The sequence below is a fragment of the Lissotriton vulgaris genome, chromosome 5 (genome assembly GCF_964263255.1).
Source record: "Lissotriton vulgaris chromosome 5, aLisVul1.2, whole genome shotgun sequence".
NCBI classification, from domain to species: Eukaryota; Metazoa; Chordata; class Amphibia; order Caudata; family Salamandridae; genus Lissotriton; species Lissotriton vulgaris.
Genome location: NC_141693.1, coordinates 1,895,634,712 through 1,895,662,564, shown reverse-complemented (window position 1 = coordinate 1,895,662,564; position 27,853 = coordinate 1,895,634,712). Strand labels below are relative to the sequence as shown.

The 27,853-nt window shown below is 47.5% G+C and overlaps 1 protein-coding gene across 4 annotated transcripts in view; it reads right to left on the bottom strand.

The window, feature by feature from the left end:
* Window positions 1–4,393: 4,393 nt before the first annotated feature.
* LOC147717648 (E3 ubiquitin-protein ligase TRIM39-like) overlaps window positions 4,394–27,853 on the bottom strand; it is a 356,587-nt gene continuing 333,127 nt past the window's right edge. Inside the window, exons 6-7 of one of the 4 annotated variants that reach the window (XM_086920541.1) lie at window positions 17,778–17,804; window positions 4,394–4,938 (exon numbers count right to left, since the gene is read on the bottom strand). In XM_086920541.1, coding sequence (XP_086776667.1) covers window positions 4,394–4,938; window positions 17,778–17,804 — 572 coding nt within the window. Of the gene's footprint in view, window positions 4,948–17,777; window positions 17,805–27,853 lie in introns of all 4 variants that reach the window. The other 3 variants (XM_086920543.1, XM_086920540.1, XM_086920542.1) reach the window with 3 other exon arrangements.

Genomic DNA, 27,853 nt, shown 5'->3' with positions numbered 1-27,853 from the left:
AGGCCAAACGCCAGGGCCACAAAGCCCCAGACCCGAAGCAAAAACCCACCGCAACCCAAGGCAGAGCGAGAGGGGCGTGAAGCAGAAACCCGGCCACAAACCAGGAAAGGCAGACACCCAACCCCACAAGCAGGGATAAGGCACGGCCAACAGGTCAGGGCACAAGAGCCGAACAACCCAAGAACAAGAGGCCACCCAAAGCAAAAGCCAAGGACGACCAACAAATCCCAGCCCCCACCGGAGGGAAACAGGACGGCAGGCAAAGCCAACACCAGCAAAAAAGGGCAAGGCCCACCAGCACCGAGGAAGGGCCCGACAAACCCCCCCCCCAGAAACCAGAGGGGGGGTGAGGCACCACCAGAAGGCAGCAGAAAGGCCACACACCCGGGGAGACCGACACCCAAAAACCCACCAGCAGGGAAAGGGCACAGCCCAGGCAGGACCGGCAAACAGAGCGGGGCACAGGAGCCAGGCAGACGAAGAACAAGCGTCCACCCAAGGCAGAGCCACGACCCAGCCACCACCGGAGGCAAGAGCGGCCAGCCAAGCAAAGCCCCAAAGCACAAACCAACCGGAGAGACAAGAGGGGAGAAGGAAACCACAACAGGAAACCAAACCCCAGCAAGCAGAAGGGGAGAAGAAAAACCCCCAACAACAGGACCCAACAAGAGCCCAACCCGTCCAGTCCGGAGCCAACAGCCGAACAAGGACAAGGCGCCCCCAGGACAGAGGAAGGGCCCAACAGCTCCCCGACAAGGAAACCAGGGGAGGACACAGGAACCTGCCGAAAGCCAGAAGCCCGGAGCAGAGCCCAAGCAAGGGAACCCAGAGGGAGCAAGAAGCTACCAGCAGCGGAAAACCGTAGGATCCCGACAGGCACGCACCAGGACCGAACCCACAGGTACGCCAGGAACCAAAGGGCAGCAGGCCGCAGAAAGCGAGCCCCGGCCCCGCAGGAACACCCCCCACCAGGGACGGCCAGGAGGACCAGAAGCCAAAGCCACATGGCAACACAGCCGCAGAGTACAAGCGGAAAACGACCAACACCAAGGGACAAGCACCAGCATGCCAGACAGAAACGGCAAAGCAAAGCAGCAAGAACCCTGGAACCAGAAAGCACAGGGAACCGCAGCAGCAGGAGAAGGCCAGAAACAAGAGCCCGACAAGGGCCAACCCGAACCCCCAAAACAGCATGCTGGCCAGGGGAACAGGAAGAAAAAAAAAACACAAGCCACGCCGTAAGGGCAAGCCAACCAAAGAGGCACGCCAACGGAAAACAGGTGAAAACAGAGGCAACCCAGGAATACAGAGGACCAGGGCGCAGGCAGGAAGGAAGAACCGCCCAATCCCAAAGGACCAAGGGCACAAGCGCACCCTACCAGGGGCAGAACAACCGCAGAACAGGGGAGTCCAAGCAACAGGTGGGCGCCCCCCCGCCAAGAAAGAAGGGCCGTAGAACCCCCGAGAGAGCCAAAAGGAGGAGGCCCACCCGAACCCAGGGCCACTTCAAAGCCGAAACTCCAGAGGAGGAGAAAGGACTGCAAGGAGGCAGGAATAACGCACCCCCAGCCCACCGCCTCGACCAACAGAACCCAACCAGCCGAGGAGGCACGGGGAAGGTAAACCAAGGCGGAAACGAGAGGAGGAAACTGAGGAAAACAGCACCCACCCAACACGACCGGCCGAGAGACGCCCAAAGGACGACTCCCACCAGCAACAGCCAAGGACAACAGGCCAAGAGACGGAACCAAGCCCATCAAGGCCAACCCGCCCATACACAGCCCAACCGCCACACAACAAAGAAGGACAGTGAACAGGAAGGAAACAGGGACATACCACACATGGTACTCACCAGGAGGGCAGGAAGAGGGCCCCAAAACACCCCCCATACCCCCAACAGGGAGCCCTGGCGCCCACCAGAACACCAGCGCTGGCAATCCGGAAAACCAGCCAGGAAGAAGCCATTCAACACAGCAAGCCAGGCCGGCCGGGAGGCAGACACACCAGGAAACAGCACCCCAGCCCGCGAAGCCAGGCAGCCGGGCAAGTGGAGCAGAGAAGGACCAGCACGCCACCCCAGCCCAGCAGGAGCAAGTGCAGGTAAGTAACATCACAGCATACCAGCAAACATTCTGTCGGAAGACAGAAAAAAGAACAGGCTGCATGCTGGGTTGGTACTGCTTAAGTACTCCCAGTGGGAGGGAGCAGGTAGGGTATCCCAGCATGCTCCTTTTCTTTTTTCTGTCGTGGAGATGGTTATCTCCATATATTAAGGAATGGGACGGGGTCAGGAGGGACCTGGGGGGTAATGTAATCCTGGATCTTAGTATGTCATTTCAGTCAAAGTGATGCAAGAACGTTTTAACGTTGTAGGTGAATGAAAAGAATCAATAGGTGAATGAAAATAAATCACCTCATAGTGCTGCAGCTTTTCAAACAGTTTTCAAGCAAAACAAGCATACATACATTTAAAATTATTGTACGTATCCAGTTTAGGACATTGGAGAGTGGCTCTGTTGGCATTGTTATCCTTTCTCTTCTGTGTTTTAAGAATCTCTTGAAATTCATTTAATACTCACTACCTTTAACGTTGGGAAAGTTTCATAGGAAAATGGTGACATTCAGTTTAAAAATGTATTTATGTTCTTATATGATTAGGGTACTTTATTCCTTATAATACATCCCATCCTATTTTCTGTCTCTGTTTTCCTTCTCTGTTCTCTCACCACTACCGTTTTAGTAGAGTTTTAACTCCATGAGATCTCACTCCTCCCATTCTCCCTTCGCCAATGTATTGTTATGCCTCTGTGAGGGGGAGCCAAGCACCTAATCATCATGGACAAGAAAATATCAATATCAGCTGGGGCACCCAGTCTTGCACAGAGGGCATTGTGCCTGGAGGCACTGAGGCGCATTCAGATGACACTGATAAATGCAATTCCAGGAACAGGGTACAGCACAGGTAGTCCACTGCCAGGGATTGAAGGCGGGTGGTAAGTAGCAGAGGTACCACAACTATCCAAATTCATGTCGACACTGTGGCAGGAGTCGAGTAAGTACTGTGAGGGAGAGGGAGCTATTGAACAAATTGGATAGTAACGAACCCCTCCTTTCCACACAAACATACCACCAAAAACTGGTGGGCAGGGCATTTTTATGAAGGGGCGGCCCGGGACTTCCCAGTTCAGCCTGCCTGAAACATCCTATCAGAGGGTGAAAACACTACAAGGGTGGAGCCACACTAATATCTTAATATCACACCCTACAACCAGAATAAGAACTGCCCTGTGGGGACGGGCCATTTTTCATAGGTTCATATGCAGCTCCTGTCAACTTCTCCATATCCTTGCTCTCTCTTCATACACTCCATTATGAATACATTTTTTGTAACCATTAGTCACAACGCCAAACATTGTTTTGCATCTTGCCTGTGGAGGCAGATTTCAAGACTGAAGTCCATCTTCCCTCAGATGGCTTGGGGCACCGTAACAAAGGGCCTCTTTTATGAAAAGTGTTGCATCTCTGCGGTAAATCAGTGATGCAACACTTTTCACTGTGCCATCCTTGCGACACCATGGGTGCGCCGTATTTACTGTACGGCACTCCATGTTGCAAGGATTGACAGATGCGTCAGGCAACCTGACCTATCTGTTGGCTCAAATTTCACTAATTGCTGGAGTTGTGTCGTGAACAGGACGCAACTCCAGCAATGCACGGGAGAGGCCTATACCTATTGCACTGCGTCACCCTTATACCTGCTATGAGGCAGGCGTAAGGTTTTGACCCAGTGGCATCCTAGAAGTGGCTCAGTAAATCGGATAGATTTATCTGCACCACTTCTGCAAGGCTTTCCTGCTGGGGAACTTCCTCCCCGCATACATAATATCTGACACCGGTATAATGTGGCGCAGGGGTTTACAAAGTGGCACATGTGCCTAGATGCGTCACTTTTTAAATATGGCGAAGCGTGGAGCATTCTTTATGCCACTGCTATGTCAAGAAAAGTGACGCAACGGGGGGCGGAGTGCTGAAAGGGGCCCATAAATAGGCCCCAAAGTGTTTGTGCACCCTAAGCAGAAGGTGTATGTTTGTTTTTTCTGCCTCAACTGATGCCTGCAGTACAAATACACAGCGTTCTGGGGCCTCTATACGTTCCCCACGACTTCTGAGTGGATGCAGCAATCAGCCCTGTGCTTTCATGTACGAGCAGGACATTGTGATATAACGGCTCGCCTGTAATGAAAATGTACATGTTCCCTTACTTTTGGTTAGGGATGTTACATTACTTTACCTGATGACAGCGGGTACCATTCCAGCTCCTTTACCTGGTGATAGAGCAAATGACATTGAACACTGCTCGCTTACCTGCTGTTGCCGACTGTCTCTTACGCTCTCATTCTTGTCCTGTTGCTGGCTGGATCAGCAGAGCCCCCGCATTCCTCCCTCCCTCGTTGAATCCAGGATAGAAGAAGGGCCGCAGAGTGTCGGGGAAGGAGACGCCAGAGAAGGTGAAGAGCAGAGACCGGTCATCCACATTGTACACCGACAGCCGGCCCGCCTCATAGTCCAGGAAGAGACCCACTGCCCCGGGGTGCACACAGGGAGTCAGGAGGGTGGAGGGGGAGGTGCGAGCTTTGTATTCACCATCTCTGAGCCACACTGTCCAAAATCCATTCTTAGGTAATAATTTTACCATTCCCTTCCTGCTCACCGCCTCATCACACACCCCAAGGGCCCAGCGGGTCTTGTCCCCCACCTCCACCTCCAAATAATGCCTCCCTGAGCGCAGCCTCTCTCTCCCCAGGACAAAGATGTATTCAGTAAATCTCTGGGGCGTGTCGGGCAGATCCTGTGCTCTGTCTCCGTCTCTCACGCTCCTTCCATCCTTAGACAGGACGAGCCTCCGATGAGCAGTGTCCGGATCCAGAGTCACCGCTGCTGCAAAATAGGTAGAGGCAGAGTTCAGCAGCCAGACAATCATGGCAGCAACCCCTCCTCACCCAATCACAGAACACTCACAGCCAGCTATTCACAGTAATGCAAACCCTATTAGAGTTGGAGCTATTCACCTTTCTACCACTCAAGAGACATGAACCTGTAAATCACACGGGAGCCAGATGTACAACCATTTTTAGGAGTTGCAAACTGAGAATCGAGCCATTTGCAATCGCTGAAACGGCTTTCAGCATATACTAACCTTATTTTGCGAGGCAGTAACCTATTACAGACTCGCAAAATAGGATTTGCGAGTCGGTGTTAGGAAGGGGGTGCCAAGGGCATCACTCCCTAATAGCGAGTCACAGGGCAAGTGTGAATATTTTGCGACCGTAATGCGGTCGCTAAACATTTATATTTTACTGACTCCGGTAAGGGGGTAGTAACCCATTCGCAAATAGGACCCCTTCCCCATTGTGAACGTTGGTGCCAGTGTTTTTTAAGAGCAGGCAGTTTCCTTTTGGGAAAACGGGCTTCATTAAAAAAAAAAAATTTGATTACAGCCCTTCCCAATGTGTTGCAAATTGCGACCTGCCTCATGAATATTGATGAGGTAGGTCTAGTGCGTTCTAGTGCGTCCCCATTGGGAAGCGCTAAATGTGTCTGAGACACATTAGTACATTTTCAGTTTGTGAGTCCCTAATTACGAGTAGCAAAAAAACACAATTAGAGACTCACAAAATGAAATGGTCGTAATTCAGGCCCACAGTCCCTCAAACCTCTGCTTCTCGGCTGGTTTCTTTACTCGAGGTTTCCATTTCATGAAATGAAGATGAAATAAAAGATTCTAAAACTGGAAAAGAAAACAAAGCATCCAGCTCTGGAAGAGAAGGCGAATGGCAGGCTCTCTGAAGCGCTGCACTGCCGGGGTCTGGGAAACCCGATTCTGGCTCTAGACTGCGGTATCTAGGTTGTAACGTTGTGGTTAAACATTACATAAAACTAAAAGAATAGAAATACATATCACTAACTATATGGTTTCATAGATATAAATTATAAACACTGTTAAAAAAAAGAATAGCTGTGCGCCCCTGAGCATCTCCAGCCCCCACAGTTTCCATACCACCCTCACATCCTCATTGCATCGCAGTTCAAATAATAATTTCTTTGTGCATATTAGCACAATGGCCTAGGCACTTTTTAATCCAACCAGGGCATCCCTGAATAAATATGTTGGAGTGGCGGACCCTAGGTTAGTGTACCCACTATCTGATATACAATTTCACTAACAAAAAAAAAACCTTGCTACCAAACTAGGTGGTTGAGCCCACCCGGACTCATAAAGGTACCCGGGTGTGGGAAGCCGATGATGGAGCATGCCACAATATGTGGGTGAGGGCCTTGCGTTTCCCAGAAGTGCATCTCCACAACTCTGGAAGTAGATGCAAGATAATATAGCCATATTCTATTGTGAGAGGCTGATCACTGACTGACCCAGGAGGACGGAAAAAGAGGTCTCTAATTCCACTCTCCCCCTGATTGCGATTTCATATTACATATAACATACTAACTTACACAGAGCAACATACTATCACAAAACTAAAATCGCACATTAGAAGAAGTACACAGGTTCCAGATGTGAACAGAATGTAGCCTCTTTATTGTAGTAGCTCCTGATACATAGAAACGTCCTATCCACAGGGCGTCCAAAAAGTAACTGACACCATGGAGTTCTGAAGCTACAGCACTCCAAATGACACCAACAACACTCCAAATAACACCAACATCCTCAGAACATACTTAATTCTAAAGACCAGCTGAGGCAGGCTTAACAGGATACTAACAGGATACCATGCACCACATAACAGGATACCAGACATCTTCCCCCAACATCACAGAACATCAAGCTACACGCTAAAGACAACAGATACATACAAATGACATAAAATAGGATGCACTTCAGTCCATGACATAATCACACAAGGCATTAGGGACTTTACATTCGCGTGTGCTTGTACGTAAAGATGGCCGTACATCTGGGCTTCTTTCAGGGGCATCTCTTCTGACTTGTACACCAGGAGGAACCACAGCGATGCTGCCAAGATTCCAGATGTGACCATCATCTAGTTTAAGGGCATTATGAAACAACTTCACCACTTTAAAAGGTGGTGAGTATCTAGAAGAACCAGCATTTTGCGGGTATCTCACTCTCACCCTATTACTTACGCATACATTAATTTACGAAGCAGCATGCCTTACATCAAAATTCTCCTTCCTTTTGATGATCTTTAGATTTTGTGCGATCTTCCATGATTCCACCTTAGAATTGTCAACACCCCATCTTTATCCTTCATCCAATACTGCCTCTGATCAATTCAAAGGGCATTTTACCTGTGACTTAGTGAGTTGTCAGACCGTACACCTGCACCCTCTACAAAATCTCCACTTTCCAATCTTTGCACTTAGATTTAGCAATTTGAATAGATTCCTTCAACACCTTATTGAATCTTTCTACCATGCTATAAGTTTCGAGATGATAGAGAGCAAAATGTTTGTGTCTAATCCCTCTCTTAAACATCTTTCGAGACGAGTTCGACCCGTTATCCGTTAGCAAGCATTCAGGTAGACCCTCTCTGCCAAAGATCTCATCCAAAAACTTAACAACATCTTTTGTCTCAATACTTTGTGTAACTTGCACCTACGGCCACCTATAGAACATGTACATCAAAACAAGAACATATGACTGGCCTGTTCTGCTGGAGACCGACCGTAATACGTCTAATGCCACCTCCTGCCAACTCCGTTTAGGAATTTCTCTCATAACCATGAGTTGAACCCTTGTCGTGCACACTTTGTCACACGTATTACACTCCATGCAATCTCTCACCACACGTTCTACCTGGACATCAATCCCCGGCCACCAAAAGTTTAACTTGATTCTTACTGTGGTCTTCGAAATACCTTGGTGACCTTGATGTCCTAATTGGATTATTTTCATCCTGACTGTTACTGGGGGAACACGTTTAGTGCCTTTCTAAAGCAAGCCCCACCCACGGACAACTCGTCCCCACATTCCAGTACTTCCTCACTTAAATCTTTTATTCCACTCCATCCTTCAGTCACCATCTTACATACTCCACAAATCTCAACGTCAGATTTCATTACATTCCTCCACTCCACCCTCCCTCCATAGGCACTCCAGGGAGTCGCCCTCAAAACCATTGTTTACGTCAAATCTGAAAGAATTAAAACAGGAGGGTAAGAAATTAGAGCACAATTGGCGTAAGGAATTTTGCCCTCTGGCTAAGCTCATGCTTAGGAAATAACAAAAAACGTATTACAGTGCTATAGCCCATGCCAAAAGCATCTACTATTCGGCCTGCATTGATTTTGCCAGGAATAATACTAAGGAAATCTTTTCCATCGTCCAGAGCTTCCTGGCTCCAAAAACCCAATTAAGTTCTCTCTGCTCCTCAGACTCCTGGTGCCAAAATCTTTCCAGTTTCTTTATCGACAAAATTCATACTATTCAGGCCACACTTATCTCCTGCAGTAGGGACATAGCTGCACCCTTGCCTCCTGGGGCTCAACCTGTTACTTCTCATCACTCCCTACCTACCTTGTCCAGCTCTCCTAGAATCCTTAAGGGTTTGAAATCAGGCTCTCTTTCGGACCACTGTGCGGCCAGACTTCTGGCAGACGTTGCGGAGACTGTGAACCCAGAAATTAACAGACTCATTAATATATCCCTTCAGGAGGCCCTTGTACTGGCAGTCTGGAAGCAGGCCAAGATTTTACCTTTCTGTAGTAGGGGATCTCTGTGTATAGTCATAATCTAGTGAATAGTCCCGCTCATGCGCGTGGACCCCGGCAATCAAAAATAATCTCTTAAATTGTCAAGAAATGCAGAACTGCAAGACACTTAAGAGAGAATTAAAGACAAATAATGCAGCCTATATCCACAGGCTACACTGTCCAGTACTTCCACTAGAAATTCCACCAAAAAAACCACACACAACACAGCCTGCCCAGTTTCTTCCATAGAGAAACTTGCCTCTACCAGCCTGATAGAGAGGAAGGCATGGACAGACAAGCCCCATAGGCTGCCATTATGTGGCTTACAATAGGATACTGTGCCTTTAAGAGAACTTTCCAGAACTTTCTCCCAGTATCCCAGAATGCATAGCAGGTCCCTCTTACTTTCAGTTCTTTTTGAAGGCGTAGCACGCCAGACCTGTAGCATTCCTTACACGAATAATTATCTCCACCGGGGAGGAGGGCGGGCGCTTATGACTATAACAGAGATACCCCTACAACAGAACTGGAGTTACAGGACAGAAACTACTCCTTCTGTAGTAGGGGATCTCTGTGTATAGTCATAATCTAGTGAATAGAATGGCAAGCCCATCCCCACACCAAAGCGGCGGTGGAGAAAAGAAATTAACACCACTATAGTGCGAACAAATTCCGCAATGAAGCCTGTCCAACCTGAGCATCTGCCCTGGCATCAGTGTCCAGACAGTAATGCTTAGTAAAGGTATGAACCGACTTCCAAGTGGCTGCCTTGCTGATTTCAGCAATCTGCACGTTACGGAGCAAGGCTGTCGTGGCGGCTTTGCCCCTGGTGGAATGAGCCTAAGGCTTACCTCCTAAGGTCTTATTAGCCTTTTGGTAACACAATTGTATGCAGGACACAATCCACCTAGAAATGAACTGCTTAGAGGTAGCAAGACCTGTCCTGACTGATCCATAATTGATAAACAACTGGTCAGACCTACGAATATCTTAGGTTTTATCCAGATAAAATTTCAACACCCTCCTAACATCCAGGGAATGTAGAGACCTTTCCGCTGGAGATGAAGGATTCTGAAAAAACATAGGCAAAGTTATAGTCTGGTTGACATGAAAATCAGAAATAACCTTGGGAAGAAACTTAGGGTGAGTACGCATAACAACCTTAGCAGCATGAAATACAGTATAAGGTTCTTGGCAACACAACGCCTGAATTTCACTCACCCTGCGTGCCGATGTAATGGCCACGAGGAACGCCGCCTTCCAGGACAGGTGCTGCAACAAAGCCTTATGAATAGGTTCAAAAGGCTCCTTCATCAATCTGGACAGCACCACATTCAATTCCCATGAAGGCGAAGGAAGCCTGACAGAGATTGATTGCCGGGGTCCACGCACATGAGCGGGACTATTCACTAGATTATGACTATAACAGAGATACCCCTACTACAGAACTGGAGTTACAGGACAGAAACTACTCCTTACTGAAAAAGCCATCACTTGATCCTCTGAGCTCAGCGAACTATCGTCCCATCTCCCTCTTTCCCAGTGTGGCAAGGTATGTGAAAAGGTGGTTACCAAAAAGCGAACAGAGTTCATTTAAAGTGCGGCCCTTTTGCACCCGGCCCAGTCATGGTTCACAGCTTCTTATAGCACTGAGGTGGCCCTTGTGGAGGTCTCTGAGGCCATACAGGAGTGTTTGGACGCTGACGGGAGGGCAGCTCTGATCTTTCTTGGCCTGTCGGTGGCGTTCAACACCATTCCACACTCGGTGCTACTCATTCGACTTGCTGAGATTGGTGTATCTGGCACTGTGTGTGGCTGGATCAACCCTTCTTGGAGGGATGGATGCAACAGGTGTGGCTTCCCCCATCTTCTTCATCTCCACAGATGGTGTCTACGGGGGTTCCTCAGGGGTCCTTTCTGAGCCCCCTTCTTTTTAACATTTATGTCACCCCCTTGGTTCAATTGGCAGAGGATCTGGGCACAAAGGTCATTGCCTACGCTTACGATACCCAGCTCTTGTTTATATGAGGAAAAAATAAGTTCTCTACCTCATCCGCAAAAAAGTGTCTGACCACAGTTTTTCACTGGTTGGCTGCTGCACAAATTAAATGTAATGTGGAGAAGTCAGAAATCCTCTTTTATGGAAAGTTTCCCCCTCAGTTTAGAGAAATGCTCTGGTCATCGGGTTTCACCATGCCAGCCTCTACGGGGCAACCCGCTAAGAATCTAGGGGGCTGGTTTGAGGAAAACCTTACGTTGTCGACTCCGATCAAGAAGCGAGCCAGGAACTATTTTGGGCTACTCAAAACCCTCAGGAAATTCCTTCCACTTCTCCAGAGGGCTGCTAAAGAAACGGTCACCCAAGCCCTTTTTTTATCCCGATTGGATTATGCCAATGCCCTATACGCAGGCATACCTTGTTATCTGCTCAATAAACTACAAGTAGTTCAAAATGCGGCGGCCAGGCTTCTTCTCAACATTCCCACTACAAGCAGAGTGAGACAACAATTGCGAGCTTTACACAGGCTGCCTGTGGCAGAACGGGTTACATTTAAATCTCTAGTCATTGCACATCGGGCCCTTCATGCTTTAGGTCCAATCTATTTACAAAAGCAATTTTCCTTCTATACCCCTTCGAGACAGTTGTGCTCCGCGTCTCAACTCCTGGCTCAGGTGCCCCGTTTCAGACTGCAAAGGATGGGCGGCAGCTTCCTTGCACTGAAAGCTGCTCTAGCCTGGAACTCGCTGCCTTTTGCTCTCCATAGCATTCAGGATCCCACTCTCTTCAAGAAAAACCTGAAAAAATGTCTCTTTGTCTAATCTGGGTCTCCCTACTCCTCAAGGTTCGTGCCGGGACACTCTTCGGAGTTTCTGCGCGCATTATAAATATAAATAACATAACATAACTACTCTTCACTGACAGCCTCCTCTGCGACTTCACACACTTCATAGTCATCATCCTCCCACAACTCCTCAGGGGCATCAGTCCTGCAATCAGACTGACTGGTAACCAAATGAGAAAGGCAATACGCAACTCTATTTTCAGTTTCTGGTATATATTCTACCACAAAACTATAATATTGTAAGGCAACCACCCACCTAGATATCCTGGACGAAATGGCATACAGGCTCTTTTTGCAAAATACAGCTTTCAAAGGCTTGTGATCAGACCTGACCACAAAGTAACTACGCCAGAGAAATGTATTTAATTTCCTTATGGCCCAAAAGATACACAATGCCTCTTTTTCAATTACAGCATATTGTATTTTAGGGCCATCAAGTGCCTTAGATGAGAACATGATGTTTACCTGTTTGCCATCATCAGTAATCAAAATGGAGGGGGCCGCAGTATCAAAACTCTGTAGGGCGGGCGTGTAATAAGAGCTTTCTTGATGCCAACAAATTCAGCCTCACACTGAGAGTCCACTGCAACATTACTTCAACAGAGCCCGCTACACATAAATACGACTGGAAAACTGAGGTACACACTTGTTGTAATATTCTGCCATATCTAAAAAGGTGACCAAATCGTCTCTTGACCATTGTACTGGAAGGTCCTCAATGGTTCTTACAATTAAATGAAATGAAAATTTATAAAGCGCTAACTGTCACTCCTAACGAAGACTCCTGGCGCTGAACAACAACTAGTGAGAAGGTGATAATAGCCTAAATAAGCTTTTGGCAGCAATCCACTGACAACCGGAAAATCCATGTTTTTAACTGCTTTCTGAATGGCCCCTCTTGTTTAATGGACCTAACTGTGTTTGGCATACTGTTCCAAGCTTTATCTCCCAGAACGGTTGCTGACCTTCCGTCTCTGGTGACTAGCCTGAATGCTGGGACTCTGATCAAGTTAGCTGTGGTTGACCTTAGTGTTCTCGTCGTTGTGTATGGCTTAAATCTTGCTGAGAGATAACCTGGCCCAAGTTGATGAAAGGCTCTGAAGGTTGTTAGTAACAGTTTAAACAGGATTCTCTTACACACCGGTAGCCAGTGGAGGGTATTCAATGCCACTGTGGCAGATGCCCTACGTGGTAGGCCCAACACCAATCTGGCAGCTGCGTTCTGGACTACCTGGAATCTCCTTAGGATTGTTTTATTAATTCCCACAAGGAGACTATTAAAGTAGTCTAGCCTTGCTGATATGAGGGCCACTGCCACTGTCTTTTTTGCCACCAGGGGAATCAGATTAAGAAATTTCCTCAAGGTTTTTATGAGTCCAAAGCAGGTCCCAGTCAGTTTCGAGACATGAGGCTTGAAGGACAGACTAGAGTCAAACCATACGCCTAGGTTTCTGGCCACTTCCACAGTTGATGGTGGTGCTGTTGTGTCATCTGGCCACCAATCATTTGGATGAAAAAGATTGTCTTTCCCAATTGGTAAAATTTCTGTCTTGCTAGTGTTACAACAGAGATGATTTTCCCTCATCCATTGCAGCACTGCCGTCAGACAGTTTTTAAAATTCCCCTCTACCTTACAGGTGGTCTTATCCAAGGAGAGGATCAATTGGGTGTCATCAGCATACGATGTTGTCTCGATCACATAGTCAGATATCAGTGAAGCTAGAGGGGCCATATATACATTGAACAACAAAGGGCTCAAAGAAGCCCCCTGCGGCACCCCTGTAGAAATGACTTGGACTGATGATTTGAAGGGCCCCAGCGTGATCGATTGGGTCCTGTTAGTCAGGAAGGATGTTATCCATGACAGGGCTTGATCTGATATTCCACTTGCACTTACAGCCATATGTATCATCAAACTATTTTGCATTTCCGAAATAGCGCATTTTAAGGAATCGCTATTTAGGAAATGCAAAATGGTATGTATGAACAAAATCGCTTTTTATTTGCGATTCCTTAAGCTTCCTTATTTGCGAATTGGCATTTTGCGAATTCACAATTAAGGAATAATTTTCAATGCATTCCTATGGGCCAGGAGGCCCATAGGAATGAATGCAAAATAATTCTCAAATTGCGAATTCGCAATTTGCTAATCGCAATTTGAGAATTATTGCAAGGGTGCAGGGGTGTCTCAAAGACACCCTGCTGCACCCCTGAAAAGAACATGTGTGTGCATATGGCGCACATACATGCCCTATGGGCATGTGTGTGCATCATATGCCACCTTTAAAAATGCCAATTTGTGCATTTCTGGAAGAATTCGCAAGTTACCATCAACTGAAAGTTGGTGGCAATTTTCGAATTCTTAAACAAAATTCGCAAGCTAAAATTGCTACATACATAGCATTTAAGGAATCGCAAATTTGCGATTCCCTAAATGCTATGGAAAAATAAGGAATCGCACAAGTTTGCAATTCCTTATTTTGGGAATGTTTCATACATTCCAAAACGTGCAAAACGGCCGTTTGCGAGTCACAACGGCCGAAATTCTGCGATTTTCGGCCTTTGCGATTCAAAAACGGCTTGATACATATGGACCTTAGTCTGGCGAGCAGGATTTTATGCGAAATCGAGTCAAACGCAGCTGACAGATCTAACAAGATCAGAACTGCCTTCTTTCCCTCATCCAGAAAAAATTTGATGGTATCTGCTATCTCCAACAAGGCTGACTCAGTAGAATATTTTGGTCTGAAGCCAGACTGACGAGGATGGAGAGCCTTTGTCGTCTCTAAGTAATCCGCCAATTCCTTATATACAATTTTCTCTCTAATTTTCCCCAGTACGGGTAACAGAGGTATTGGTCTGTAATTAGTGAGATCTAAGGAATCAATATTAGTTTTTAGGTCTTGCGACCTATCAATGCGCTTGCGCATTGAGCGGAGCGAGAATTCATGTCGGCAAAATCCTCTTCAAACAAAGGGCTTTCAGCCCCGCGGTTTTCTTGCAGTTCACGTGAATCACGTGAGCAAACATGCACGCGCATTCACGGCCAGGGCTTCTCCTCCCCTAGCAGCACTCCTCCCACACCAGCACCTCCCCCCTCCCACACCAGCACTTCCCCTCTTACATGTTACTGGAGTTGCATCACTCTTAAGTGTGATCTTAAGTGTATACCCTGAGAGACACACCAACTTCTCACTGAACCCTTGTTTAAATACACCACGCAAGTCAAGCTCACTGTCAGTTTTATTAAGATCGTAAGAGACAACATCCACAGTGGCCTTATGCTTGTAAACATCTCTAAGAACTATGCAAGGTTCCCCACCAGGAGTCAAGAACACACCCAGATCACTGTGATGTATCCATCATATTTTAACGCCATTCTTCTTAAAACCCATGTGCTATGAAAAATCAGCACTGTGCTTATATCATAGGTGTTAATTTCAGGGATATATGATGGAACCACGCATGCATTTACCACACATGCTTTTGCAACACAGTCTTTACTCCGTCTGCGACGTTACCACACACTTGCTTTGCTTTAGGGGGGTACTGGACTTTTTGAGTAGTATAAACTACTAATCCAACTCCAGTGGGTGTATCAGTAGGGAATGTGTTTTACTTAAAATCCAACACCAGTCTAACACTGCATTCCCTAAAGCAACGACTTGCATGGTAAAGGAACGTGTGGCAACATCACAGTCGGGGTAGTGACTGTGTTGTAAAGGCAGGTCCTGGTTCTAACTTCATTATAAAGGATGTTTCCCTTATTTCAGTGACATCACTACCAAGGATGAATTGAGGTCTAGGGTCAAATGATGTCCTTTCCTGTAATGTCAGTGGGGTCAAAGGTTGTGTGAAGTCACTTTCACCGAGCCGAGCCCTCGAGAAAGCCTGGAGAAGGGAGCCAACACCGGACAACATGATCACCCTCAAGCTCGCCACCCGGAAGCACCATCAACTGATCCGCGCCACCAAGAAAACAGCATTCAAGGACCGGCTGGACAACAACGCACACAACTGCAAGGAACTCTTCAACATCGTGAAAGAGCTCTCCAACCCCAACGCCGGAAACAACAACATCACCCCGTCGCAAGACCTCTGCAACTCCCTCGCCTCTTACTTCCACAACAAGATCGCTGACATACACAACAGCTTCAGCCCACAAACAACGCTCCCCACGACCGCACCAACGCCCCCCACCACCACCCTCAGCGCCTGGACCCAGATCAACACAGAAGACACCATCTGCACGATGAACTCTATCCACTCCGGATCTCCGACCGACCCCTGCCCCCACCACGTCTTCAACAAGGCCGACGCTGTCATCGCACCCCACCTGCGGGACATCATCAACACCTCCTTCGACACCGCCACCGTCCCTGAGAGCTGGAAGCACGCCGAACTCAGCGCTCTGCTAAAGAAACCAACAGCGGACCCCACAGAACTCAAGAATTACCGCCCCATCTCGCTCCTCCCGTTTCCAGCCAAGGTCATCGAGAAGACCGTCAACAAGCAGCTGGCCGCCTTCCTCGAGACAAATGGATCCCTCGACCCCTCACAGTCTGGCTTCCGAGCCAACCACAGCACTGAGACCGCCCTCATCGCTGCCACCGATGACATCCGAGCCCTGCTGGACAACGGAGAAACAGCGGCCCTCATCCTCCTAGACCTCTCCGCGGCGTTCGACACTGTCTGCCACCGCACCCTAGTGCAGCGCCTCAGCAACATCGGAATCCAGGAGAAGGCACTGGAGTGGATCATCTCCTTCCTCGCTGGAAGGACACAGAGAGTCCGCCTTCCACCGTTCAGATCTGCAGCCACAAAAGTCATCTGCGGCGTTCCTCAGGGCTCCTCGCTCAGCCCCACCCTCTTCAACGTCTACATGAGCCCCCTTGCGGCCATCGCACGCCAACACAACCTGAACATCGTCTCCTACGCCGACGACACCCAGCTGATCCTCTCCCTGACCAACGACCCCGCCGCCGCCAGAACCAACCTCCACGAAGGGATGAAAGACGTAGCCGAGTGGATGACGACCAGCCACCTGAAACTGAACTCAGACAAGACGGAAGTCCTCATCCTGGGCTCCTCGCCCTCCGCCTGGGACGACTCCTGGTGGCCCCCCGCCCTGGGCACCGCACCCAAACCGAAAGACCACGCACGCAACCTGGGCTTCATCCTGGACTCCTCCCTCTCCATGACCAGACAAGTCAACGCCGTCTCCTCGTCCTGTTTCAACATCCTGCGCATGCTACGGAAGATCTTCCGGTGGATCCCCACCGAGACCAGGAAGACGGTCACCCAGGCCCTCGTCACCAGCCGACTGGACTACGGCAACGCCCTCTACGCCGGAACCACCGCCAAGCTCCAGAAGAGACTCCAGCGAATCCAGAACGCCTCAGCCAGACTCATCCTCGACGTCCCCAGACGCAGCCACATCTCCGGACATCTGAGAGACCTGCACTGGCTCCCCGTCAACAAGAGAATCACCTTCCGTCTCCTCACCCACGCACACAAAGCCCTACACGACCAAGGCCCGAGCTACCTCAACAACCGCCTCAACTTCTACGCTCCCAAACGCCACCTCCGATCGACCAATCACGCCCTCGCCGCCGTCCCCGGCATCCGAAGAGCGACAACAGGAGGTAGATCCTTCTCCTACCTGGCCGCCAAGACCTGGAACACCCTCCCTACCGACCTTCGCCTGACCCAAGACCACCTCTCCTTCAGGAAGAAGCTCAAGACCTGGCTGTTCGAGCAGTAGCGGCACCCCCCCCCCAAGCGCCTTGAGACCCTCTGGGTAAGTAGTGCGCTTTATAAATGCCTTGATTGATTGATTGACTACCCCAGGCATTTTGATGATTTGACATCTATGCATATATGTACCTATGCCATATATATAACTTCAATGCATCTAGATATGGAGGTAGGAATAGTAAATCTATACTTCCCTACATGGACTTATTTTGTCCTAGACATGAGTATGCCACAATATTGTTGAGATCGATATTCAGTAGTTAGCAGTACTACAGAGGCCAGCGATGACGTAAATTCCAAAAGTGCTGTACACCGATGAGTGGGGGCTGATCTCCCAAAGAGGTGCTATGTTCTCGTGACTCTGATAATTCTCCTTTGGGAAAGCATGAATAATACCAAAAATGGCAGACATAGTCTACCTATTTAAGAAGTACAATCTTTGGTTACCTGTAAAGCTGTGGGCCCATCTCAACCCTAGAAAAAAACACAAGAAGATAAGACAAACAGAAAATACACAATTAAGGATCTACAATGAGATTCTACATTTTTATGAAATCTAATTCACTTACAAATGAAATTATCCATACTACAACTCCAACCCTGAATGCTCACCATCCCTTTGTCTAATATTAATCCTAACTTATCCGTAAACATAATCTAGCCTAAATCAATTCCTATTCCTCATCCTACCCCATCCCTTACTATAACTCTAACCTCATCCCTTACTATAACCTATCCCTAAACTGATCCTTTATCCCTACACTAATCCCCACTCTTACCATGGCCCTAACCATTACCCATAACCCTTAGTTAACCCCATCCCATTGCCTATGACCAATCCTTGACTTAGCCTTTAACCATATCCACAGTCATTAAAAAATCACTTGCAATTCATTTTTTTATTGTTAGTATACAAACTATGTTTTTGTTATAAACACATCACGGTCAATTTTTTTGTTAAAGTGCACAAATTAATTAAAATATATTATAGATATATTAAATGTAACACAAAACTTATTGTGCCATGACTTTTTCCATTTTTATAGCACACCCTGTGATGTTCGGGATCCTGGTGCTTGGAAGGTAGAACTCCCACAGCCCTTCAGGACAAGATTTAACGTTCCCAGCCCTCCAGAGTACATTTCCATTGTAGATTGCTTGTGCTCCAAGTCTCATGAGCTGCAGAGCGAAAACAATCTTCTTACTTTAACACTCTGCCCTCACTCCTGTCACTGTCTCCTTCTAAAATAATTAAGTTATATATCCTACCAATCTGTACAATTATAGACAACTGCATGACTCTGGACAGGGCAGAAATGGCGTCCCTCATCCTCTTGTACCTCTCCGCAGCATTTGGCACAATCTCCCAACCCATCTTCAACCAACACCTACACAACATTAGAATCCAAAGACGCACACTCCGATGGATCTGCTTCTTCCTGACTGGAAGGACCTGGACAGTCAGCCTGGCACCATACACCTCGGACACGGCAACCTCATTTGCGGAGGTCTGAATGATCCTCCCTGAGCTCGGCCCTCTTCAACGCATACATGATCCCTCTAGCTTACATTATCCTCTCATGACAAAAATGTCCTCTCTTATGCCAATGACATGCAACTCATTCTCTCCCTCATGGACAAGACTCCCAGTACCCGTATCAAGTTCCATGCACGCATGACTGAAATCACCCACTGGATGAAGACCAATTGTCTAAAGCTGAACACGACAAGACCAAAATTGTGATCTTAGGGAAGAGCACATCACTATGGGACTCCACCTGGTGGCCAACAGAGCTATGACCGAAAATAACCACCACCACCCACACCAAGAACCTCACGATCATTATCAGACAGCAAACTTGGCATGACCGGTCAAGTCAATGCCATCACACTTCATACTTCCATACCCTTCAGCTGCTGAGGAAGATTTCCAAATGGCTCACAATCAGCACCCGGAAAAATTTCACTCACGCCCCGGTCACAAGAAAGCTAGACTACACCCTTCATGCCAGGATCACTAAAAATAACACTGGGAGACTGCAGATCATTCAATACTTGGCAGCCAGAATCACTCTCAAGCGGATGTATGACGTTACAACGCATACTTTTAACACGCATGCCTTTACAATGCGGTATTTACAGCGAAAACCTTTACAACGCATAGCGCTTTGGGGTGCTGGATAGTGAATAGTTTAATTTACTATTCCAACTCCAGTCCCCGTGGACACTAGGGAAGGTGTTGGATAGTAAATTAAACTTATTCCCTATCCTAGAGCGCCCCCAGCACAATGCGTTGTAATGGTTTGCGTAGTAAAAGTTGCGTCGTAAAGGAACTGCGTTGTAAAAGTTGCGTTGTAAAGGATGTTTCCTCTCTCAACCTCCCACCAGAAGGATATCCTCGGGCTCTCTATTCAAAAGTGAGCACAATTCAAACAACTCACCCACGCTTTCAAGGCACTACAAAAGACTAGCCCACCAAACCTCAATAATCGTATCTGCCTTCACAAACCTTCAAGACTACTGCGCTCATCTGGAACTAGACCCAGCGGTCGAGTTTTCTCCCACATCACTCCTAAAGGGTGGCACGACCTGCTGCTACACATAACAGCCTCCTCTTCACTCCTTGAGTCTGCAAGAAGCTGAAGACTTGTCTTCGGAAATATTTCCATTAGGCTTTAGGTGGCCTTAGGAGCCTAAACTCACACCTGTTAAGCGGCAGGATACCCTTCTGAGTGATAGTACGCTCTACACATCTGCATAACATAACATGTACCATCTATGACAGTAGTACCTGGAAAGTGTTCTTTTACACAGGTGATGTCAATGTAACACTATCACATAGAGGGCCACCGGGGAGCATTTATAGACCCATCATGCATCACTCCCAACCATATACACAAACACAAAATAAATCCAGAGAGTTTATAAGGAGTAACCAATCCCTAAGAGGAGCTCATAATACACATGTTGAAGAAACCTAATGTTTTTAGAATGAAATCCCTCAATGTCAGCTATCAGATAGCTCACATTGGTGTTTACCTGCTGAAGTACAGCTAAAAGTGTTCCTCTCCATTTTGGTGAGTTGTAGCCCATACCACTACCAATCTGATGCGAGGAGGAACCTGATGATGAATAAAGCATGCCTAAAAAGGGTTGAGAAGGGTTTTTGTCCTAAAAGCATTAAATGCCTGTTTATGAAATCTGGAAAGTGGGTGATCTTAGCAAAGCAACCCTTTTATTTATGCCATTCTTAGAAAACAATGTACATACTTTTTTGCACAGCTTTCTCGTTTAAAAGAAAACATTGTTAGATTGTGGCTATTTTCTCGGTTCCCTTTAGGACAATCCGCAAACTGTAGGTAAATTTAGAATCGCAAACATGTGAGAGAAAAGGACAATTTGGCCTGGCTAACATTAGTGAGTTAAGGTAATGGATGCTAAAGCGCATACTAGCCCAAATATCAAGAAAAAGTGCACGCCATGTTGAAGAGAAGCCATTGCACTTATAGAGTTAAAAGGCGGCAAGGGCTTTGAGGAGGAAGTAATAAACTGGTGAATTGAAAAATGTGTTTTAACCTCCATCATAGGTAGCGGAAAATCCAAAATCTCCACAGTTACACAGTCTAAGAGAAGAAATGTTTTTCAAGGAAGGATTTGGGACCTATTCAAAATCCTACTCAGACTCTGATCCCTGGCAGTAGGAAAGAACCCTGATTATGATGAAGAGGCGCACATACTTCCTTAACATTATCCACCTCCACACACAACTTCCTGAAAGCCATAATGGAAGAAGGAATATACCCAGTGTTGGACAGGCCTCGTGGAAGGCCCGCTCCCTCCCCGCATGACGAGGCCCGGACCCCTGCTCTCCCTGTATCCAAGACAAGAACCATCCCGGCAACCCACCGGGGCAACCCACGACCCGTCCACAACGGAACTCCAGCTCCCGAACACCCCAGTATCGGCTGGCCCGGGCCCCCGTCAGCACCACTGCCCCGGCCCAGCCGCCATCTTTGGGCACTACATAGCAAGGCCGTGTGGCCTCGGCTCGACCCCAACCCTGGGCCTGGCCAGGCCCCGACATCGAGGCACCACCATCCACCCAGGAGGTGAAGAGACCACTTGACAGGTCAATGGGAGAAGGAGTGTCAATGGCTCCCCTCCGCCAGGTGTCGATCGCCCCCGGCCTTCCGAGGCGGTGGCTCCACCCCCCTGCTGGGTGTCTGGACTCCCTCATCCCGGACCTCCCGACCTCCAAGTGCGAGGGTCCGGACATCAAAGGAGACCAGACCTATAACTGGGGCAGCTCCAGAGCAGGAAGGCAGTTGTATCCTGGAGTCGAGAGACACCGAGACAAACTCATCCTTGGAGGCCTGCTGGCGCTGCCGCGGCCCTTTCTTGTGAACCATCTCCGAAGCCTGCTGGCGCTGCCGCGGCCCTCTTCAACGTGAACCATCGTCTTGGCCTGCTGGCGCTGCCGCGGCCTTTCTCGTCGTGAACCATCTTCGTAGCCTGCTGGCACTGCCACGGCCCTCCTCGTTGTGAACCATCGTCCTAGCCTGCTGGCGCTGCCGCGGCCCTCATCACCTCGAACCATCTTCGTAGCCTGCTGGCGCTGCCGCGGCCCTCATCACCTCGAACCATCTTCATAGCCTGCTGATGCTGCCGCGGCCCTCATCACCTCGAACCATCTTCGTAGCCTGCTGGCGCTGCCGCGGCCCATCTTTGCGGACCCCCAAGCTCGAGGATTGTGAGCTTCCCTCTTGCTGCTCCTGTACCGGACCGGTACTAAGACTGTCCCGCTACCCCCTTTTCCCTACAGCGACTAGAATTGGCAGGATCCTCGTGTCCTGACCCCGCTATATCGTTTATCCCTTTACCTCAAGATTCTTATATAAAGTGTGTTGAACTCATCCTTGTGTGGTGTCCATCTGTGGGGGGGAAGTTACTTGTCTGTACGATCGCCGGAGACGGCCCTCACCGGAGGCCTCTCCCCCTGTACTCGGCCGACCCTCGGGGTCCCCGTCTAACACCCAGTATAATTAGCCAAGTGCCTAATCTCAGGTCAAGATTGTAAGGCGTGCTAAGAAGCATCTCCAAGAGCAGCTCAAGAACTCTGTTCGATTCTGAAAACCCAACGCTCAGAGAACTGGGTGAGGGCCATGCAATGGTGTTATCCACGTCGCCATAAGAGCTGTTGATGCTGAAGAGTTGAGCATGCTTTCAGGGGCAAAGTGGAAAATTCTAAGGTTGGGATGGACAGGCCAACTGTCTGAACCAACTGGCACCAAGTTATTAGCCACAGTTGTAGAGCCATATGATGAGCCCAGAGACTGGACAAAGTCTGCCTAGCAAGGCTTGGGTGAATACCCCCATCTGAGAAGTGTAATTACTAGGTGTATGTAAGTATGTATATGATATTTCTTAAAAACAAACCTAGACAAAGAGCAGCAGAGTGCTGTACCAGGTCAAAGACAAGCATAATGTCAACAAATGATAGGAGAAGAAGCTGGGTTGCGGACGGTTAATGCATTGTGAAGTAGTGCCCTTTAAAGAGATGAGTTTTCAACTCTTTCCTAAACTGGAGATGTGTTGGGTGATTCTGATGGATAAGAGGAGGTTGTTCCAGATCCTGGGTGGAGAGATGGATAAGGACTGCTGCCTTGTGTTCCTTTTTTACCTTTTTTAGTCTGCAGTCTGATGATGGCTGAGTATCACCAAGTGGTGAGCTTGTCTGCAAATTAAGTGGGAGTGTTGGTTGTGAAGTCTTAGAAAATTATGCAGTTGGATGTGAAGATGGTGTGGGCTGGCAAGAGGAACAAGTGGAGTTCCATCAGGAAGGGGGTGATGTGATCATATTTCTTCAGGCCCTAGATGAAATGTGCTGTGGCATGAAGGATGCCCTTAAGAGGTGCCAGTGGGCAGTCTGGGAGGCCATGGGGCATGGTGCTACCGCCATCTAGATGCAAGAGTATGAGGGCTTGAGTAGCAGTTCTGAAGTTGTTTTCTGAAAGAAATGGTTTCACTTTCTTTAGAAAGGAGGGCTGTTTTTTTTGTCCTCATCTCCACCATGGTTGGTGAGATCTGCCGATCGTATAAACAAGGAAGAAAATCATATCCTGGTACTGGCATGCTGTCTCAGTCAAAGACTGGTAAGGGTGCAAACGAAGAATGGATCTGCCTTAACCCTACAGCTATGTCTGTCACCATGCTGATCTTAGCACCTTGTAATTTATCAGACAGATACTAACCATAAGCCAACATCAACCATAGCTTATATCCACCGGTGTGCCAAAAGAAAAAAAAGGGCGAAGTGGTTTAGCAGGGAGAAAAGAAACATGGCTTCGTAATCATCGGACCTGGGGGAAAAAAAAAAAACAGTAAGGCTAGTGAGCCCAGTCAAATAGATGCCAAAAAGCTCTTTTATCTGGTTTCCCAGTCCTGGCGAGATCTAATTTTGAAATTTGTAGCATTGAGGTACGCCAGTCATGTAAAGAGGGAGGAGAAGCCTCTTTCCATCGCTTGCAGATTTCTCTACAGGCTACCAAAATAGAGTAGAATAAGAGATTATTGGCTGAACTTCGCTTCTGATCCACTAGGCTGAAGATTACTAGCTGAAGGTCCATAACCACTGTGAAGCCAATAGAAGACGTGAGTGTAGTGCTAATTGCTTCCCAAAAAGATGACAGGTAAGGGCAATCAAAGAACATGTGTGTGCCTGAAGCTGCCTCAAGACCACACCTGGCACATGCCACCGGGTCCCCTGTTGAAAATTTAGACAACCTCTTCGGAGAGTAGTAGGCCCTGTGAATGGTAAAAAGGTGGTTTCTACGAAGCCAGGCTGGTTTGACTAGATCCCACAAGACATTACAGGACGTTTGCCATAAATCGTTCAAGTTCAGGGTTGGCATCAAAGAACCCTGGTAAGTCTGGAAGAGGAAATTCCCCATCAATCTCTTCCAAGATGAGGTTCTACCATAGGGAAACTTCTTTAGGAACGGGTGGTTTGTCGAACAATGAAGATTCCAATTGACTGCTTCCCCCAAGAGGCATATTATAACAAAGTGGGGTTCTGGCTGGCTGTGCTTGAGCCCAACTTGATATTTGCAGAAATTTCAATCTGGACAAGTTGGGACCCACCTTACTCGCTAGATGTTCCCAAGAGAGCATAGACCCTTCTACAAACAGGTCCCCCCATGTTAAAATTCGGGCATCTTTGAGTGGTGTTACCAGAGTATCGTTTACCCAACCCGGGGCAGCGGGGAGATCCCATCTAGGAGATCTGTTCGAGTAATATCCTAGCATGGTTGCACCTCTAAGATTGGACCAAGTTCTTGCTAGACCCTGCAGCACCTTCAATTTAACTTTTTTAAAGAACTTAGGGTCACCAAACTTAAAAAGAAAACCCGACTGCCCAACTCCTTCTCCCTGTAATAGAGCCGAAAACATTATCCCTATGCCTTGATCTGATGGGATATTCAGCAACATTCGTGCGTGTGTCATCTGAAAGGCCCACGCATATAACTGAAGATCTGGACCAGCCAATCCGCCTTTCTCCCTACGACGCCTTATTTTTTTCCATGCTATTCTTACGTTTTTGGTTTTCCAAATAAATGAAGAGATGTCACTCTGGAACTTTGCTATAGGAGAAGTGTCAAAGTAAAGTGGTATAGTGTTAAAAATAAAAGTTAACGTAGGAAGAATGGATATTTTCACTAAGTTTGCACGACCCAGAACCGTCAGAGGGAGATGACCCCAAGAACCCATTAACTTCCGGCAGTCTTTAGCAACTATGGCAAAGTTAGTGGAGGCAATCAGATTAATATCTTTAACAATACGTAAACCATGGTATCTCAAGTTCTTACTTAGTTGTTCATTAAAACCTGTCACATCGCTATTCCATGCCATAATTTCGGTTTTGGAGACGTTTACCTCATATCCTGAGATTTTCCAAAATCCAGGGCTAGATTTATTACTGCCGGGAACGCGGTGCTAATCTCTGACGTCATGATCAAGACGTCGTCTGCATACAGGGACACCCTTTTTTCCCAATCTCTGTATATGAAAGGCTTAATGTTATAGTCCTCCCGAATTTTTTGAGCAAACGGCTCTATATAAAGATCAAAAAGGAGAGGGGATAAGGGCCAACCCTGCCGTGTTCCCCTTGTGATAGTGAATGGTTCAGACAAACCTCCGTTGACCAGGACAGATGCGCATGGATTGTGATATAAGAGCTCCACCACTCTGCGGAAAGCCCCTCCCACGCCGAATTTTTCCAAGGCCCCCGACAGGTACAACCAATTGACCCTATCGAAGGCCTTGGTGGCATCCAGCGTGAGGATAGCCAAGGGTAAAGAGGAACTTGTCGCCATGTCTATAGCTCCTATAAGGTTGTACGTCAGCTCAAAGAGCTGGTGACCCTCAACAAAGCCCTTCTGATTGGAATGCAGGACTGCAGGAGCAACCTGACCCAGCCTCTTAGCCAGGAGTGACGCAAAGATCTTATAGTCGGCATTGAGAATTGAGATAGGGCGGTATGAACCGCAGTCGGTGGCAACCTTACCTGGTTTCAAGTTAAGAGTGATGGAAGCGTTATTCCAGGAGGTTGGAGGTATTGCTCCTTCCTGCAGAATTTGATTGAATAACCCAGCAAGGAAGGGCGCAATTTCCCCCGCGAGGCGCTTATATATCTCGGCCGGCAAACCGTCCGGCCCCGCCGCCTTACCCCCCCTGCTACTTTGTATCGCCATCACCACCTCTTCTTCCGTAATAACCTTATCTAATGATGCTCTTTGATCGGGAGATAGGGATGGTAATGTGATACCATTAAGCCACTCTTTTATATTCTCAAGAGAGATGTTCTTGTCCTCCTGATAAATGTTCTGGAAAAAATCTTTAAAGGCCGATCTGATTTCCAGATCCGAAGATACGGTCCCAGCACTGGTTATTATAGCATCAATGTTATTGCGTGTCCGATCAGTTCTAGCTTTCCAGGCTAGCAGTTTGCCTGCCCCTTCTCTAAATTCAAAATGGGCGGGTTTACTAGCTTCCCATCTCTGGAGGATGCGATGGTTAAGCACAGAAGCCAGTTGCCCCTTAAGTTCCAGAACTTCTCCAGCTTAGCCAAAGTAATAGGATTGAGAACATTACTACAGGCATCTAGTTCGTTTTTCATTAGTGCCAAGTTGGTCTCTATAGATCCAACTTCTTGAGTGTACTGCCTCCTACGGAATATAGTTTTATTCTTAATTACCCCCCGCAGGGAACACTTAAATGCGTCCCACACGATGCTAGAGCCCGCTGAACCGATATTAATTCGCAAAAATTCTTGCGCTTCTGATCTTATATGTATGATGTCATCTGACGATGAGAGAAGGGAACGGTCAAAAGACCATGATCTAGCTGGGGATTGGATCAAGCCAACAAGATCTGAAGAGACTGAGGAGTGATCCGACAGGTGCGATGGCAAATAACTGACGTTTTTTACAGAGTCAAGCAAAGCTCTACTCATTAGAAAAAAATCAATCCTTGAACGATGGTGGTACTTAAAATTCCAGAAAGAAAAACCCGTTTTCTGACCCGCCCTTACTCTCCAAATATCCAAAAAGCCATATTGATACATACATTTGAGTAAAAAAGCTCTGGATTTGGAGAACGTTTGTTGTCGAATAGAAGGAGTCTTATCTAGCGAGGGGTCAAGGACGATGTTAAAATCCCCTGCTATTATGACTGGTTCTGGGAAGTGCAAAAGCTCGGAAAATAGAGATTCTAAGGCTGAGGGATCATCTCTATTAGGCCCATAGTATCCAGCTATAGTCAAGTGTGAGCCACCTATAACCACTGTGGCGATTGCCCATCTGCCTCAAGGGTCTACCTTCTGCATAATTAATCTTGTGATAGGTGCTTTTTTAAAAAGGATAGTCACTCCTCTAGTATTATTTGTTTGGGATGTAGAGACAGATAATCTATCCATCTATTTTTTTTAACCAGATCAAGCAGCTCAGCCTCAATTAGTGTGTCTCCTGAAGTATAATGACCTGCGCATCAGAATCCCGCAAATATTGTTGAATCCTATTTGCTCTAGGTTTGGTGCGCAGGCCATTAATATTCCAGGAGAGAATCTTGAGGCTACTCATGACTCAACAGACTGATGCGGCTGGATACAAAGGGCATGCAGCCCTTAACCCCTATCAAAAATGCAATCCCTGTCCATACTTTAAACATAGAAAAAAAATTGTAAACAAACAAAACGGAAATTAGGAATATTTTATGCTTTTTAGCCCACACCCCAGTGAGCCCTACCCCCCCGCCCCCACCCTTGAGGAACCCTTATAGTGTCTAACCGGAGCATGTCCGGTTTGTGGTACCCCTAACCCATTCTGAGCCCCTACAGTGCGCCACTACTTAAAGGTTGAGATCTAGATAATAAATCCAATACAGTTAACCCGATGTAACCCCACATGATTGGTAAAAAAAAAGAAAAAAAAAGAGAGAGAAACCAAATCCCTCAGGGTTCAAGGTAG